Genomic DNA, 18,823 nt, shown 5'->3' with positions numbered 1-18,823 from the left:
ACCTGGGATATCCACTACCATCCACATTGGAATGCCCCCACCCTGCTTCTCCCAAAGAGCTACCCATTGCTGTGGATTTTTCCATCTCTCACTGAAGTTATGCTGGGTGGAGAGAGCCCCCTGGGCAGGCATCATGGATACAAATGTCTTGTATCTCTTACCTAACCAGCAATTTCGATGCACATATGTATGCATCATATGATGCCATAGAAATCACTTGCCAATATAAGACATTGCTGATAAGTAAACTAATAACACTCTGCCAGCATAACCTATACGTTTCTCTTGCAGATGTCTTCTCATTCAGTAAGAGCTTAATTTACCATCTTATTACCACTTACCTACGCTCAATAAGGCAATTAATTTTATCATAAGTGTCAGCTTAGCAAACTTCTTCAAGCAACTCATTAATTTTTTATTAATTTGCAAAAACAAATGGATGGATTCCTCATTCCTCCAACACAACTTCAAGCTGTGACTTTAGTCTCTCTATCTCTCAATCTTCATACTTTCTGCAATAAATATGGGACAACATACATAATTTTTTTTTCACCATGATACATAGGTATCTACGATTATAGGTAATTTTTTTCTTAGCCCCACTGATGAGTCTCTTAATGCCAAGAGATCAATTGCAAAAAAATTATAAACAACAATAATTTTATTTGCCATGAATCATACAGTTACTCAATGAGGGCATAAGATACCTCAGGATAGTAAGATAGCAATATATTATCTAGAATTAATACACAAAAAATATCATGACACAACAGGGATACATCAAATACATCAATTTAAAAATTACACTAATTCTAGTATTCATGAAAGAATAATGAATTGATCAGATTTCTCTGACATAAAGACATGAAGAGGATAGTATTATTAAATCACCAAGATTTACCTTAGTACCAATTAGACATTTAAGAAAGAATGTTGCTAACATGTTTAAGGCACAATGGCAGGATATTGTGTAAATTTACTTTAGCAGTTTCATATAATTTCATGTAGATATAGAATGGTACTATGCCAACGACATAATTACAAGCACTCCAACTAACCCTTAAATGATTCCAATTCAATTTTACAAACTTTCCATAAAACAGAAAAAAAAACATAAATAGCTCCAAGCATTCAAGTAAAAACTGTTATCCTGAACTGCAGTAAAAAGGACTTCAGGAGCGCAAATTACAAGAGCACTCAGCACATTTCAAGTTTTGAAGCAAGTTAGGCCTTTGTAAAAGGAAGCATTTATTCTTCATCTCCTTATTTTTTGTGTTTAGCCTATTTAGTTACACTAAGTAACATATAGTAAACCAGAAGCACCATTCGCTCCAAGCTGATTACAAAAGCCTACACCTTCCCTTCTTTTTCTTCTTAACCTGAAAAGGAACCACAAGACATTAATGGCTGTAAATATATGTGAAAATTTATCTTAACATATTCTTCTTTGAAAAAATCATATAACATAAAAAAACTTGAGAAGATACATTTTATCAATGCAAGAAAATTAACGGTTTCAGTTTACCAGGGCAGATTTAAACACATGTAACACAGATATGAAGTTTACACACATGTATATGATAAAATGCTTGAATTACCTTGTCTATAAGGCCATTAGTTCAGTGATGGCACAGTTTGAGCTACAACAACTGTTACTTTTTACCAACTAACTTAAAAAATACAACTTTGCCCAGGACTAAAATTATATTTTACAAATGCTCAATGCAGGACAAAAAGCAGAAGATAAAATTTTATTAAAATTTTGCAAGGCATAATATGCTATCATTAGAGTCTGAATTATTATTACGAGTATTAGGTATGCTGAATAATCACCTCCAATTATGAATTCTTTAATATAACTCATATCCAGGACTGAAAATACATTCACAGCAATAGTCTCTCTTTTGAGCTCTAAGATTATAACTCCAGTATTGAAGGTGCTTATACCGAGTTTAACTAAGAAATAATAGTTTGGTTATTTGCATTATCGTTTTTAGTACATGACACCTAAACTTCACTCTTGTTCACATTATAGATAGTTACGACTAATGGTACATATTTATTTTAGAATTTTTTTGGCAGGACTCCAAGTTGGGCACAGCATAGCCAATATATATTAGTATGTACGTATTTACTTTCCCAACCTGCCAAATCCAAAGCTGTGTCACTAGCAGAAGCTACTTTACATTACCCACTCTGGCAGACAACGATACTGGGTGAACGTGCCCTGCTACATGCCACAGGCTGTGAATGGGTCAATGCCAGTGATAAGAGCACGTAACCACGAAATTATTCTCCCATGAGACTGAATAACTATAAATGAGGTGTGTAGTTTCCTTCACTACTGCTGATTGATTTTACATGAATATGATTGAGTTTTCAATAGTTCCCAGGCTACTCCTTACAAATTCATTCTCCAGTTCTTTATAATATTAGCTATGCAGGGCTTGAACAGTAGTTCAGCTTACGTCCTGTGATGAAGCTTGACGGAGATTCAAATAATACTAGATTTAAACTTGACTCCTTCTTAAGCATGCCAAAGAGGGCATTATTTATTATATTGGTTTGAAATATGTACATACTATTACAATAAAAATATTAATTTAGCACTGTAAACTGAAAAATGTGTTAATTTAGATCCTTATATCAAATATATGAAGCTGTTGGTTATTTTGTAATTTAGTTTCAAAATCCACACAGCATAGTTTTCTTCTCAAAGAATTTTAACATTTACAAAAATATTTGTCAAACTTATCTGCCAAATCTTACCTGAAGAGCTGCTCTAGTTGCAGTTTCAAACACTTCTCGAACACCATCCTTAGTTTTGGCTGAGCACTCAAGATATGAAAATGCATTTATTTTCTCTGCCATAGTCCTTCCTTCCTCCGATTTAACAGGCTCTTGTTTCATTTTTCGGAGCTCTGTCAGTGTATTTGGATCATTTCTTAAATCCTTTTAGAGGAAGAAATATAACTTTCAGCAGGTAATGAGATAATCAACAGTCATAATTTCAAAGTTCCATATCAGTTAACAGGAATGACTAATTAGGCACACTAATACTATGTTCTAGGGATGAGTGAGCATTAAAAAATTTGAGTCGAGTAGTTGGTACTCGACTTAAGTGTTTTGAGTAGCATAACAAATGCAGAGTCGAGTCGTTATGGTAACAGAGCTTTTGAGGCCAGTAGGTCCAGCAATCTGCCGACAGGAAGCACTCTAATGAAATTCATGTAATAATACCGTTTTTAAAGCCGATAAGCCTTGGCCTGGTAGTTTCAGCTTGCTGTAGTTGTTGACGTGGGTGCTGAAAACCTTTACGTCAGCCACGGCGGCCAATTGTCTTCTGACCCAGATGGGTTAGGAAATAGGGCATTTTTATGGAATAAAAAGCGCAATATTCCTTTGACCTGGTGCTTTGCCTATACTTTTAATGACTTTTGAATATTTTGGCTCTCATCTGTCTGGTTTAACAACGCAACCTGTTTTTCGTGTGAAATTCGACATTAAGTAGACATTGTCCTTCGTTTAAGAAAAAAACTCAGAAAATTTGAATCATGACATTAAGTACAGGTATCTGTAGGGTACTTAGCAGAAATTTTGGAAATGAGAGCAATTTTCAAGGTTTTTGGAACTTTATTCTTGAAAATCGTAATTTAAAGCTCGTCATATCGTCATTATTGACCGAAAAAACTAAACTGAGGATGTCCAAAAGGATGATGGATCGATCAACACATTACTCGAGTTAACGCATTATTTGAGTGAAAAAACTAAGGATTGGATATTTATTGGAACCATCCCACGTATAAGAAATATGGCTTGGTATTGATGTGGAGTTAAGAAATTAATTCGGCATGTTAAAGAGAGATAAAAATAATCTTTTTCTGCAAAAGGCAACAACCGATACTCTTTTTCCCTTTCCACCCTCGCCGAGGTGGGTCTAGTGGAAAGGGGCATTTTCACGTCACAAGTAGTGCCATCTTTTAGCCTTTTTTATTGCTGCATACGCTCGATGTTATATTAATTTTTTGCACTTAGTTTCTTTCTTGATCTTTCAAAACAAGAGTTGTTAAGGTTGATTAAACAACAAGAAAAGTAAAGAACGTTTTTGGCTCAACAAAGCTGAAGCTAACAATTGGTGCTATAGTTTGTTTGCTTCGTCCACTGAAATTCCATGAAGATTCAAGATCCTAAAAATCATTTATTTAACTTAATAAAAATTCCTAAGGTTCCGAAATCTTGCAATTTTGGCAGGAAAGTTGTCTAGCCACGCAAGTGTTTGGCAAAAGACAATTTTCTGCAGGCAGTAATACTGTAGTATGGAGATGTTAAAACCTGCTGTAGCCTGTAGAATTGGTTTTTCTGTTGGATAATTTGAAAGGACTAAATATAACATGTTTCATTTACGTAGTATATAATCCTTATTACTAAATTATGGCTGAAAGAATGACTTCGGGCCTCTCACAGTAGTTTGTTTACACAAATGACTTAATTATCGACATATTACTTAAGGTTAATTCATTTCCATTGTGCCTATGGAATTGTTGAAGACACATTAATTTTCATTCATCACCTAATTCTGACAATAACCATCAACGATCCTCATTATATTTTCCTTCTTACATCAGGCGAGGCACTCAAGAATAGAAAATTTGAGTACGCATTGCTGTATTGCCTGGTCCAGAAATTGTCATACTCGACTCGATACTCGCGAGTAGTTTTCAACTCGGCTCAAGATCAAAAAGAGCTACTCGCACATCCCTACTATGTTCATGCATTAAACATATCTCATTAACAAGAAAATCACACTTAATTAGCTATAGGTACTTGACATTTCTCAGAAAAAGAACCAAAATTGTAATATTAATCATAGTATTGGCTTATACTCTGTGGAGAAGACTATATTTGCACCATGATGGAAGGGTACAGAGAAAAAATTGTAGAGAGAAACCCAGCCTAAGACTCCTCATGAAGAAGAGCCCAAAGGGCATTACAGTAAAATGTCTTAATTAATGATTGGTACACTGCACTTGAAGTTACATCCAAGCACCCCAACTAACTTGACAAATTTAAGTGAAACAAAATGGAATCTATAATCATGAGGAGTAGAAAGGAAAGTAATTGTGTTATTATATTTCGGGGGTGGAGGGGGTCTGGACCCCCCGGACTTCCCTGTCACTATGCCACTGGTCGATGGTTTATCTGAAGATTTTTCCTACCTGTATTCATTTCCAAACCTCAAGTGTAACAGTTTAGGTCATGAGCGTGTAAAGATATTTAAAAGAAAACAACTTGAAAGCCTATAAAAATGATTTTCAATTTATAAAAATATTAAAATGTGTAGGAAAATCTAAAAAGCATTTCCTTGATTGTATGTACCCAGAAAAAAACTTGAATAATTACTTCATTTTATGGCAGGATTTTGAAAATGCATTTGGATCCAAAAATATCCGAAAATCCAGCCACGAAAAACAAGGATCCGATCTGAATCCATATAAAAAAAAAAAATCCTGGATCTGTCCATCCCTACATATTTTCAATTTGCAGGCCATGCTTATTTGTGAATTCCAAAGTAAAGGTACATAATTTCAAGCGATCATTCTGCAGGGACTTTGATGTAAGTGCATAATATTGCATAGTATGTGCAGGAGTAAATTAGAGAAATATGATATAGGATTGAGCGAATAACTTACATTCTGCCAGTGGTGCTCACTGAAAATTGCCCATTCAGCTCTGGTTACGAAAGTACAGAGGGTATATATGATACAGGATAAATGTCGATAAGGAGTATTTAAGACTAATCAGCTCACTGTGCTGTGCCCAACAAACACCCGGTATGGTGTTTTGGGTGTGCTTTGAGGACAAAATTCCATTCTCGGAATCTGGAGGAGTGGCCACAGGCATTTCGCAATAAAATAGTTTGTTAATGGAAAACCATTGCTTGAAATTAATTGCTATTGTATTCCGTTCTCCTGATCAACCTCTAAGTATAAAAAAAAATGACCAAGCTTTTTTAGTAAGTTGACTAAACTTCCAGATGTATATTTCAAAAGGTTGTGATAAAAAATCGGAAACAAATAAAATAAGCCACACAAATTTTTCATGATTCAGCCACAGCATCTTGAGTTGGCCCAAATATATTGGGCAACTTCAAGAAGAACATAATGATTTCTATTCTGAGAAAGAAGAGCGTGGGGAGGTGTAAAAATGAAACCTGAGGAAACATGTACTGAAGATGTTGTCAAGATTCATCATAGCAGTATATCTGCAAGAAAAGGCTTAAAGAGTTCATTAGGGTTCAGGAATAGCCGATGCACATGAAAAAACTGGTGTTCATAACTATTACAGACACAAATAAGGCATTTGACAGTTTGGATTGAAATTCAATGCTTCGAAATTTAAATTTTATACAATGACCAGAATGTTAAACGGTACATAAAATAAACATCTTCCAGGTCTTTCATAAATGGCACAACATAGAAATGATAGGTAATATTCTTGGAAATGTAGTATTTCAAATGCACTGTGAAAGATTAATGGTGAAGGTGAACTTGAATATGTGATTAATATTATCCTCAAAAGAATGGAAGAAAGGAGAAGTCTGCTGAAAAACTTAAAAAGATGGGTCAGCTTAAACATAAGGAATGATGGTCTGATGAAGACAATGATCGAAGGGAAAGAGAGTGGCAAGGATGACAACAGAAGGCTTCCTTAGTGTACTCACTAAAGGCTATTTCAGATGAAATGTTTTGAATACCCGGAAAAGAAATGTTGAAATAACAACAGCCATTACTGATTTTCAGTTATCCATATTTAGCAATTATCTGTGATGCATTATTCATTAATTTGCATGGGTAGAACTTAAGTAAGCTTAGTGTAAATGTAAATATTCTCACAATGCATGCATACAAAAGTAGCATTTAAATTATATAGCGATAATAAAATCCCTTTCATTGCAGCTCAAATATTACCTTCTTGTTCCCAACAAGCACAATGGGAACATTGGGGCAAAAGTGCTTCACTTCAGGAGTCCACTTTTCTGGAATATTTTCCAGTGAATCTGGGGAATCGATGGAGAAACACATCAGAATGACATCCGTGTCTGGGTAGGAGAGGGGACGAAGTCTATCATAATCTTCTTGGCCAGCAGTATCCCACAAGGCAAGCTCCACCTGAAATGTTGCCAAAAATTCATGATCAAAACAAACAATTACAAATGTTAATTTACAATAGAACAAGAAAAAAATATAGGTGGCATATTAACTTTAATACAACAGATTCCGGTTATTTGGATCACGGGATATTAAGGGCAGCCGTTTCATTGAGAAAAATCTCCATGATCAGGACCATATTGAGGTATTTCTTTCACTACTATAATAGAAATGTTCCGCATAGTAAATCCTAAGTCGGTTTTTGTAATTACCTTTCATGTTTACCGGTTGTTTAAAGCAGAAAGTCATTGAAACAGGCTACACAATGGTGGAATTTTCCCATTAATTACATGATAATAACAATTATTTAATATTTGAAACCAACTTTCACATTCTCTCGCTCCACTGAACTAACCCTGACAACGTATCCTCCTCAACAGTCACTATGACCACTGCTCAAGTAGCAAACACATGTTGCCCTGAGGAAACAGTGAGAGAAATGGGGAACTTGCATGAATTCCTTTTATTTCACAGGTGGACAGAAAATTATTTTCCTAATTCAATGAAGAAAACTGCATGTAAATCTGAGTTTTCCTTTGTGAGATATTCAATCATCACTATAACGAATTTTAAATCATGCCAAAACTACCTCCCCCCCAAGTCACTGCTGAAGAAGATGTTATCTGTGCTGAGACATCACCCTAAGCAGTACATACACCTGGGCTAACACCACAACAATATAGGTGATTCAAGCATGCCTACTCAACCCAGAAGTGAGTCCACGGATGATTTTTGATTGAGTAGGTGATCATTTAATGGTATACAGTAGATATTTCACTTCAAATATGAGAAATATGCAGGCAATTTTGTTTAATTACTTTTGGAAAGGTTATTAATGTGGCACTCGTCTCCATTTCTGAGTTATGCTCATTTGTGAATCTTATTTCGCTGAACAAGCAAAGTAAATTTGCTGTGACTGTTTTCAAGCAAGAGGATTTGTGTTGTAACTCTCTCGAAAATCCATTGAAGATGTGATGAAATGCTTAAAAAAGACTTGAAACTGAATCAATCTGTGTTGTAGTGATGGCTACTGTGTGAGTGAGTAAGTTAAATGTGCGACTCAGCTGATTGAGCTGTGAGGTGAGAGTCTTATTCGATGAGTCGCGGCTCCCTCCGCACACGACTTTCTACGCACTCTGTGTGCTGAAGTTGTGATAGGGGAAGTCCGTCACCCAGCTGGGCAGTGATCAGCGGGAGTCTGACTCCATGCACACATGACTCCTGCATACATTGCGACTCATCATATGTTCGGCAGGTCAAAGGGAGCACGTCGTAACCTGCATATTTCCCCCCTGCCACCTTCCCCTTCCTTTCTTCCACTCCCCTCTTTTTAGACAGCTCACCAAAAAGTTGTTCATGCCATCACTACTGTGTTGAACTCCTTTGTTGCAAAGGTAGGAACTAGTGACCCCATTGAAACGGAAACATATTAAAGTCGAGACATCTAAAAACATGTTGGTATTAGGGATGTGCAAGTACTCGAAGAGTCGAGTCGAGTTGTTGGTACTCGACTCGAGTGTTTCAAGTAGTATTGCGAATGTCGAGTCGAGTAGTTTCGGTTACAGAACTGTCGAGGCCAGAATGTTCAGAAATCTGCTTACAGGAGGTGGCATCATGAAACTCGTGTAATAATATCGTTTTTAAAGCCGATAAGTCATGCTAATGCCTTGGCCTTGGAAATTCAGCTTGTTGCATATGTAACAGTCAACCATTGTAACTGTGTTCTGGCAAAACTCGACATCCTCGCAGCTGAACTTCTTGGAAGTTGATGCAGTATTTTTTTCCGAAAACATAAATCAAGTTACAATTTATGAGTTATGCTATAAAACTCTATCGTCACTGTCACAGCTGTCGTCACACGCAGTCGCCTAGAGGAAGGGCTATTTTCTCAGGACATTTGGTTTCTCCATGCTAGCGATTCGAATGCATCTGCTATCTCATGAGAATTTCTAAAGATGGACTGAAATAGTTGAAGAAAATCCGGTGGAGACGTGCGTGTATTTTGCAAAATACCTCGGATTGTCTGCTAGAAATTGACAGCAGGAGTGGGGGTTAGGAGAGCTACCTTTTGAAAATAAGAAGTTGGATGAAGCCGAGTATCAGATGGGCGTGCCGCTGAGATGGCATTTGGTAAATACAAATGTATACATCAGACAGAAATCCATCGTAGCAGTGTGCATGCAGAGACGACATGTAATCATTTTTTTGCGACGTGGTGTGTCCCCTTAGGATATTTGAAAGAGATGTTAGTTGAATCAACTATATGCCCAAATTGTTTCCATAAAATTAAAATATTCCATTAATCAGCCAAATTCCCGTTTGAATCCTTTAAAGGAAATCTCAATTACTCGCAAAAATTCTGGGTTTCCTACTGCATAGGCAACCTAGTCAAACACTCCTGCAGTCATCGTTATTTTGTCCACCCTGAAAAATGATGGATCGAGGTTCCACTGTATACCTTTTTATTTATACATTCATCAAGGGAAATAGAAGACAAAACGTACGTTTAATATGCTTTGCGCAGTTCTAGTATTCGAATTCGACATTCGAGTTTGAGATATCTGCTATTCGACCCATCTCTAGTTATTGTCCACTTTTCTGATAACAGAAATATACGAGGTAAAAGGCTTGTATTTCATCATCATTATGTTGCATTATTGATATCACAAGTAATAATTGTGGCACAATAGCAAAAGGAAAACTTACCCATGAATATTAACACATAAACAAATGATGATGAGCAGCTAAATACTCCCTCAAAACAATGTTTACTACATGCGCTCAGCGTATTTCCCGATGGCAGTTTACGCACACATGACATCACGCCTGGCCTCGGCAGAGCTCAGATACTTCCGTGCTGTGGTTAGCTTAGAGAAATTTTGCTCTATTTTTAAAGTCAATGTTTTTATTTTCTTTAGGTGTTGAATAGAGAAACTAGGTATTTTTGAGAGCTAATATATCCATTTTACCCGTTCAAAATAGTGTTTATAGCAATCAACGACCCATGCAAGTTCCGCATTGCATATCTACGTGCAACTGTGTACATTAGGCCGGCCCTTATTTTTTAAGAATTGAGAAAAGTTATGTTTTCCAAGTCTCAAAATGATCCAAAAGAAGTTTATATTCACGTGTTCATATTTGGATTTAAAGATGAAAACTATGCCTAGCAAATGCCCATCCACTTTTTCGAAATAGCCACCAATGAATGCCACATGTATGGCTTAACAAGTACAAGTGTTAGTTCTTTAACTATGCAATTTGGACTAGTAACTAAAAACTTAAGGTAAATTAAACAAGTTCACCATCAAGTTTAAGGACTTTTTCCAGGCACTTCAAGAGTTAATTTAAGGTATACTTTCAATGATAGGCAGTGTTCAGCAGAATTTGAATGCTATTAAAGTTGATTGGCATGATTTAATAGCAATTTACACTGGTTACTGGAATAGAAATTAAATGGAAACTACTACAATGGAAAGGAACTTGATGGAAATAAACTCTTTGATTGAGTGACTTTATTTCTATAATTTTTTCCATGGTAATCCAATTATTAATATTTTTCTAGCTAAATGTTGACACATCCTATGGACTGATAGATATATTTTTCCTAAAATATTATGCATAATCACTCAACTGATTCTTGAATCCATTTTCTCTTATTCAAGCATAGTGTTCTTTTAATAAATTTGATCTTTGAAGCTAGCTTTCTGTATAAATACTGCATAATTCCCCTCTTCTCTAGAGCATATATTCTGTACCATGCTGTCATTTACCTGCCTTCTCCTTTCTTGGGCCCAACTCGTTCTTTGCAATGTATTTAATGTCCACAAATAAACTAATGTAATCTAATTTTGTTAATGTAGTCTGCTTCACCAGTCCATCTTTAATGCACATTACACTTATGGAACAATCACTGAAGTAAAGCTCACATAAGAAAGTGAATAGGAAATATTCTCCTGTTTATGAGGAAAATTTTTAGTAAACATTCAGCGGCTCACTGAAAATAATTTTTTGCTAAGACAATGGCAAGATTCGACCAAACCCTATAATGCACAGGGTGGTCAAAAAACTCTTTCAGATCTCTTCATTGATGGGAGAAGATAAGAAATTCAGCCAGAAAATTAAGATACTGTCGCAATGAATGGTAATTTATACAATCACAAGAATAAATCTCTTCATTTATAGGTAAAGGTAATGAGCAAATATATTTTTATTAACTACATTTTGGTTCCCAACGTAGTCTTTTGAACTTCTGAATATCTACATCAGATGATTGGATTTTTAAAAATTAGCATCCAAATTAACATAACTGTATTACAACCACATTTCTGACATGAAATTCCCACACATAATGACCTCTATTCTATTACGATTACCATCTGGCAATAGGGACTAAATAAGCAGCAGAAAATGTCAACAGTTAAATATTTCTAAAACTTTGAAATAAGATTAGTTCCTAGATAATAATGAAATATTTTTTTAAAATTGTGTAATGCACATTTTGTCGCAAAATTTAAGGGCAAGCCTAACATAGTTAGCTCCAAGTATCTGATGAAATACATGTGCAAACGCCCAAAAATTTCCGAATGAAAGCTATTGAGTATGGGCGGCTCAATTTTCTGCCTTCCCTCAGCTCTGCAGAAACTTCGCCGAATTTTCCCTGGAAATGAGGGAGGAAGTGTACGCCGTGAAACATTGCACATGCAGATAATGTTAGGGGGCTTGAAGCGGGGCTGGACGATGCAGAAAAGGTAGTCAAAATTCACCAAAGCCGCCTGGCCTAATGATTATGCAAGATAGAATTTAAATTTTAACAAATAAATGAGCATGTAAGAATTTAATAGCCATGTAATATCCTCAGAACTTCGTGCTGGATTTTTTGAAGTTTTAAAATCAGAAAAATGTCCACAGTGTGTGTGCACCATTAAATCATCTGTCACTGAGACTTGATCTGATAAAACTCTGATTTTTCCCATGATACTTTACCTACCACATCATTGGAACGAATGTGCCATAAGTTTCAATACCTAATACGTCTGATGTGTTCACATAAGTACCAACAAGAGTAACCTCCATTCCAGGTTTCCCACTCTAACTAAATTATAAAATTCACGATTTTTTCCAGGTTTTCACGGTCTGCTGATAAGCCGTTTTTAGCAGAAATATCGACAACGTAACAATCACTGCCCGCACATTAACTAAAAATTTATCAACCGCGATAGGTGCCATGAATTCAAACGTAGCAATGAAAGTGCTATTTCTCAAGACGTCACCTATCAATATCAAAATTTAGGTGAAGCTTAAGGCTGTGATTGGCAAAATGGAGGGAGCAGTGAGGTAGGTAAGTAAAGAAGTGTCTGCTTTTTTTGCCAGGGTTAATGAACACTTTGTTTGCCGGTCTTCCAATCACAGGCTAAAGATCAATGTGTCGTCATGGCACAAGGACCAATAATTGCACTTCGAATATACATGTCGAGATAAATGTGTCTCTATGTGGCTCGGCCTTGAAACATGATTTAAATATCTTTTTTTCTTTTGATCTGTCAATTGTAGTTCTTTTTCTATAAGTTTGAGAGATTTTTAAGGTTTTATGATGAAATTCACGGCTATTTCCAGATTTTTTCACGGTAGACGAAATTCACGGCTTATTCACGGTTTTAAGGTTTTCACGGTTGAGTGGGAACCCTGCATTCTAAGTATGGTGACGAGAGAGAAGCATACTTCAGAGAATATGAAAAAAATTCCCAGTTGTACAAGAGCATTACGAGGGAAAAATTTTGGAAGATAGGCATATTTAAATAGTTCCTGAACTAGCCGCTTTCAGACACCAATCAGCTTTGTGTTAATTTTTTCTGCCACTGTAGATTGGACAACAATCTAATGCACATCATACAATTCATAAAAGGCGGGACTTCACAAAAATCTTATTTTTGAGCATAAACAAATATGATTGGTATTAAAATTGAAAAACAAAGTTTAAGTACACACACTCAAGAAGAAGGCAAAGGCAAACTTTTTGGATACACCATTATGTGAAGTTATTCATTACTAAGTGTAAACTTTAAGATATGAAAGTTTATTTGACTAAAATTGTAAATAAAATCTGTATGAGTAATTTCAAGAAGTTACACTCGGTGGAAAAAAATAAAAGAAGAATATTCAAGGTAAAAAATAGCAATTAAATGGAGGAACACTCATTCCAATACAGGAGCAAAAATGCAACATCAATTTTTTCACTAAAACAAATTTTATAGGGCTTCAATCATTCTAAATTTTCTTTTCTGGCAAATATTACTGTGAAATACAAAATAAAAAGTAAAAATGTTCAAAATCAAGTGTTCACATATAGGCATGTAATGAACCTTTGAATCACAGTCCCATCGAAATTACAGCAATGACTATGCGATACATTGATGGCACCTACAGCAATAATTTCCATTGGAAAATATAGCACCAACGATCCATGCAGACTTGATCATGCGATTCAAGCCCTGGCCCGAGGGACTAGGTGACTGGATTGTGGCCTCATCCAGGCCAGGTTACATAAACACTAGTCAATGATGGGGAAGTATCAACATTAATATAAAAAATGATACGTCAAGATTTCTGGAGGCCACACCCTCAGCAAAGGGCTATTTCAACAATTTTTATATAATGTCAATTGTGACATTTTTGAAAAATAAAGAGACCCATATCTTCTCATATGCCCAGGTGGTCCATGTAACTAAGCTACTCCTTGGCTCCACATAGTTGCCTGTTGTTTACATCTTTTTGAAAGATTTCTTCCCTCACTGAGCAGATACTTCTGCAGGAGTTAATGAGCCGAAACTCTAATGATGTCACAAACTCATGAAAAGTTGGCGGCAACATTGTTTTTTCACTTAAACATAGAGAAAAAATAGCTGGATGAGGAAGAAGTTCTTTCAAAAAAACTTATCTCTCCATTTCATCTACTCGGTAGTTTCGATGTATTGTGATTTAGGGTGTGAAAGAACGACCTCATTACTAATACATTCTCACGACGGATATCATTAGCAATTCTAGTAAATAATACTAGTGAGAATCACAGTAAGCTTAAGGATAATAGGATACTCCTATATATACCTTTGCTCTAAGCAGCATTCGTTAGGATGAATTCACAAACTATTATTTCACCACATTAAGTTTTCATTTTATTCCTGAACCGACCAAACAGGACAAGGAATTAAAGATTAAAAAATCCTACTTATATGAAAGGAAAAGGACAATTGAAAAAAAATATTAGTGAACAACACCCTCTTATGATGTAAGACCAATAATAATATTACTGACCTGCTTTCCATCTACTTCGATGTCGGCAACATAGTTCTCAAAAACAGTAGGCACATAGACCTCAGGAAACTGATCTTTACTGAACACTATGAGGAGACAGGTTTTACCACACGCACCATCACCCACTATAACAAGCTTCTTCCTAATAGCAGCCATGTCTCCTGAAATTTGAAAAATGCATTCACGTCATAATCTTTCAAAGGAGACAACATTCACGGGCAAGGGTCAAATGCAGTACATGGATGTTTCAGGGATTCGTTATAGCAGAGTAATGGGCAACGAAGAACATATTTCGTTACGTTAGCCAACGACAAAGTTTATGCTAAACCAACAAAAATATCATTAATTCTTCGTTTGGAGTCATCATAAATAAATACATACCGCTTCGTAAGCAAACGAGCCAATGAATTCAAAGTCAAAAGTGAAAGATGTCACAATGTATTCTCATAATGTTTTTATCCATCATAAAAACCTCGCCAAACAACAAAATACAAGCAATATAAAAAGGCAATTATCATGAAACAATTTGATTAAGCACGCAATTGTCGAAATCAGAGTGTGATTCGAGTCTTAAGACCGGCATACCACATAATAAATACACCTTGGTAGTGTATAGCATAAAATTTACCATAACGTCAAAGCAAAAAAGCATAAACATACATCTGCCACCGCCCGAAAAATGAACGCCGAAGTGTTTCAGCGAACTGCACATTGAATTGATTCCATCAATCTACATTTCACGCGTAGCATTATGACATAATGCAATGATTTCGTATATGCCCGATAGTAAGACAAAACTGCCAATACTACAAGCCACCACCCAAAATGCCATAGTTCGTTGGGCAAACGTTAACGGTAGACATTACTAAATCTCTTGCACTAATCTAAGCAACCTAATTTTGGAACTCAAATTACCTTGTTTCACAATGATTGATTTCCTTGTATCAACTTCAATCTACGATGAATCACTAGAATACGCCTTAGGTTTTCTTTCAATTCATCACCCAGGAAATTTCCCGGAACGCCCGGAATGTGAGTGACGAATGATGGAAGTGACAAAAAACAGTCGGGAAAACTTAATCAAAGAGGTCTCTGCTGTCGCATTATGAAATGGAAAAGCCACTGTAAAATATTCGAAAACCACGGAAACACTTTAATTTTAACAAGAGCAACAGCATCTGGTAATTTATTGAGTGAGGTAATCATAATTGTGTCTTTAAAACTCTCTTAGGACATTAGTATCCCGGAAGAGGTTTGTCGAGAGACTTAAAATACGGTTTTGAAATTCTCAGTTTTATGTTGATGTATACTTCCAAGAGGAGTACGTATGTTTTATTGGAATAATTGACCAGTTTTCCCCTTTAAAGTTACTGGTAACTCGGTGTAGATGCGTTAGCGATCAATTGGTGCTCTTTGAAAGGAAATAAAACATTCATTTTATTTTATGCATTTTAAATGTTCATGCGACTTCATATTTGATAGGGTGAAACCGGGTCAAGTTAATGGATATACACAGAGGAATAGGTGTAGATTGGAGGGATAGGCGACTGATTCGTAATCTGTATATGGCCCTGACTGCGCAAGTTAGGGTAGCGGATGGAGAATCTGGGTGGGCAAGCATTGACTGGGGAGTGAGACAAGGTTGTCCTATATGCTTTTTTACGTATACGCTGAGGAGATGGTAAGAGAAGGGTGGGACGAGTTGGAAGCTGAGGTGAAAGTGCACATTAACATGTATAAATTAATACGTGAATGCATACCCAAGCAGCATACGTCTGTTGGATATCTATATGCATAATAGGATTGATATATCCAAAACTCATAGTTATTACACAATGAAAATTTTGACAACATTACATAGATACCCTAATTTTCACCCTTTCACTGCTGTGAACATTCCTGGTACGTTCACACGGCAGGCTGTTGTGAACGTACCTTTTCGAGAGCTAGCTCGTACCTTTTCGAGAGCTTTCGAGAGAGAGCTCTCCCTGCTATACGGTCAGCACTTTCGCCGCAGGGGTAGGTCTTTGGAGATTGAGCAGCAGGGAAAGGGTCAACATCCATGACGAGTTGTTAAATTAACGTCACATACATATCCAAGTTCTTATATCCATGATATCAAAAAATTATTGTTCCAAACAGTATATCCATTTATAGAATTGAAGTGCGCACAAATGTTTTGTCTGTATGTCTGGAGATTATCATAAGCCATACAAAGCATACCCATTATATACTTATTAGATGTTATGAAGATATCTTATGGATGTTGTGATATGGACATCCCAGCAACATTGTTTGGCAGTTCCTTTAGGTATTTGGCAGATGATCATCGAGCAAACAAAATTAATTGAATGAACATGGACATTACGGATATCATATGTTAACGCCAACAATGTTGTCTGGATGTTGTTGGGATAATGACTGCTGCTTTGGTAATGAACCCAAAAGTGAACTTAAAAATGTACTTGTGTGTTTGTACATGATATGCTCCCATTTACCATAATTTTTCATGCATTTGCACATGAGCTAGGTCTTTAAACAGATAAAATACTGTATCAATATTACCAGCAACTTCGATCTGAACTTACTATTGATTAGGTACTTGATACATGAAATGAAGATTCATATATGCTTTAGTGTTTTAGGCACTTGTGGGAATGCCTCAATTAGATATTAATTTATTGACATTAGACCTTAAGTTAGCATTTTTGATGATGAGTAACTTGTTCCTCTGTTGTGAAATGTCCATGACATGTCTTCACTCGAGAAAAATCTACAGATTTCTTATCTCTCTGAAGAAAGAAAGTCCCCGATGAAGAGCCACATTTATGTATGTACTTGGAAAACATAAAGAAGGACACAAGGAAAAAGTGCATGAGGGATATTAAGCAACTAGCTTGGGAAAGGGAGGGCTGCAGTATACTAATCATAGGATTTTGGTACCATGCATGTATATTTGTGATAAAATTTATGAAATTATTTCTTGTATACAACTTTATATCAAATGCTCATCAAATTCCATCTTTACTTCATTTTAGTGGTGGATTCCAGATAGAGCATGGACATCCAGCCATCCTCCCTGTCATCATCATCTTTTATGATGCCCTCTGCTGGGTCTTGTTACTCATTCATTACCTAGTAATTTCTCTATAAATTACATTTCCATGTAACCCTTTAGCTGCGGGAGCGTCAAAATTTTGCTGCCACTGTGTGCGGGACATGATGGAAGAAGATATTTTTTCGTTGACCTCAGGCGTGTGTCTAGCAAGTAGTGGACCCTCATAATCCTGGACTGCCCACCCTACCCCCTGATGACAGACCATGAATATAATATGCCCTTGGTAATTATGCAGGGGCGAAAGACCCAATACCAAAAGTATAAGAAAGAGAGACCAATGCTTTCAAATAAGTTTCCGCGGCTAATGGACAAAGGCAAGAAAAATAAATTCCAAGAAAATGCAAGGATTCATTGGAATTGTTTTTATTGTGAATGCACCGCGAAGAGCAGGAAGCTCTCTCTCTCTCAGAGAAGGGATAATCCGGGTAGCATTCCCCTTCGTGAGGGTTCCCAGTCCTCGAAAGACGCCTTTGTGCTCTCTGCCATTAGGTTTGGCCGACTTTAAGTAACTGGAAAGGATGGCAAAAAAATCTTAAGGAAAGATGCAATTCCTCAAGCATCTCAAGCATATGAACAACATCCACCCCAACATCAAGTTCACCATGGAGACCGAAAAGGACAAACGGCTGCCCTTCCTGGACATCCTGGTTGAACGATGGGCTAACAGCAGCCTGGGACACAGAGTGTATCAAAAACCCACGCACACGGAACTGTGCCTCAATGGAAGGAGCCACCACCACCCTGCGCAGAAGAATGGAGTTTTGAGAACTCTCATCCACCGAGCCAAAGCTGTCTCTGATGCCGAACTCCTGAAGTCGGAAATTGAGCTCCTGAGGACTACATTCCGCTCAAACGGATTTACAGAGGGAGACATTAAAATGGCCCTCAAAAGGTCCGTAAAGAGAAAAGGAGAAGCTGAAAAACCTGAAGTGAAACCAACTGCGAGAGCCTGCCTGCCATATGTCTCTACCATATCCAACAAAATTGCTAGGATATTAAGAAGGCATAATGAGGAGACAATCCACAAACCACTGGGAAAACTCAAAGCCCTTCTAGGAACCACCAAGGACAAATTGGGATTGAAGACATCAGGAGTCTATCGCATTCCATGTGAATGCAGCCAAGTGTACAATAGGAGACCGGACACACCATTGAAAAATGGCTGAACGAACACGAGAGATGCATCAGA

General features: G+C 36.6%; 2 protein-coding genes across 3 annotated transcripts; one reads left to right on the top strand and one right to left on the bottom strand.

The window, feature by feature from the left end:
- Window positions 1–643: 643 nt before the first annotated feature.
- On the bottom strand, window positions 644–15,577 carry LOC124160586 (ras-like GTP-binding protein Rho1). Of its 2 annotated transcripts, none has more exons than XM_046536474.1 (5): window positions 15,432–15,577; window positions 14,517–14,677; window positions 6,969–7,169; window positions 2,770–2,952; window positions 644–1,379 (listed from the first exon to the last, which is right to left on the bottom strand). In XM_046536474.1, exons 2-5 carry the CDS (start codon window positions 14,670–14,672, stop codon window positions 1,341–1,343), a joined length of 579 nt encoding a protein of 192 aa, XP_046392430.1. In that variant the 5' UTR covers window positions 14,673–14,677; window positions 15,432–15,577; the 3' UTR covers window positions 644–1,340. The 2 variants fall into 2 exon arrangements, with proteins under 2 accessions (XP_046392430.1, XP_046392436.1); XM_046536480.1 differs by lacking the exon at window positions 15,432–15,577 and adding an exon at window positions 15,177–15,262.
- A 2,599-nt stretch (window positions 15,578–18,176) lies between these two features.
- On the top strand, window positions 18,177–18,800 carry LOC124173793. Its single transcript, XM_046553106.1, has one exon. The coding sequence runs from the start codon at window positions 18,177–18,179 to the stop codon at window positions 18,798–18,800; it is 624 nt and encodes a 207-aa protein (XP_046409062.1).
- The last annotated feature ends 23 nt before the right edge of the window (window positions 18,801–18,823 follow it).

This window comes from Ischnura elegans, chromosome 1 (genome assembly GCF_921293095.1).
Source record: "Ischnura elegans chromosome 1, ioIscEleg1.1, whole genome shotgun sequence".
Taxonomy (NCBI): Eukaryota; Metazoa; Arthropoda; class Insecta; order Odonata; family Coenagrionidae; genus Ischnura; species Ischnura elegans.
This window is presented reverse-complemented; position numbering and strand designations above follow the sequence as displayed.

What these genes read in the sequence shown, in the direction of transcription:
- LOC124160586 (XM_046536474.1), bottom strand. Translation starts at nt 14,672, where the DNA reads ATGGCTGCTATTAGGAAGAAGCTTGTTATAGTGGGTGATGGTGCGTGT. An exon ending in TCGAAGTAGATGGAAAGCAG is followed by an intron (nt 7,170 to 14,516) that starts GTCAGTAATATT and finishes GCAACATTTCAG; the next exon opens with GTGGAGCTTGCCTTGTGGGA. An exon ending in TGCTTGTTGGGAACAAGAAG is followed by an intron (nt 2,953 to 6,968) that starts GTAATATTTGAG and finishes TTCCTCTAAAAG; the next exon opens with GATTTAAGAAATGATCCAAA.
- LOC124173793 (XM_046553106.1), top strand. Translation starts at nt 18,177, where the DNA reads ATGCAATTCCTCAAGCATCTCAAGCATATGAACAACATCCACCCCAAC.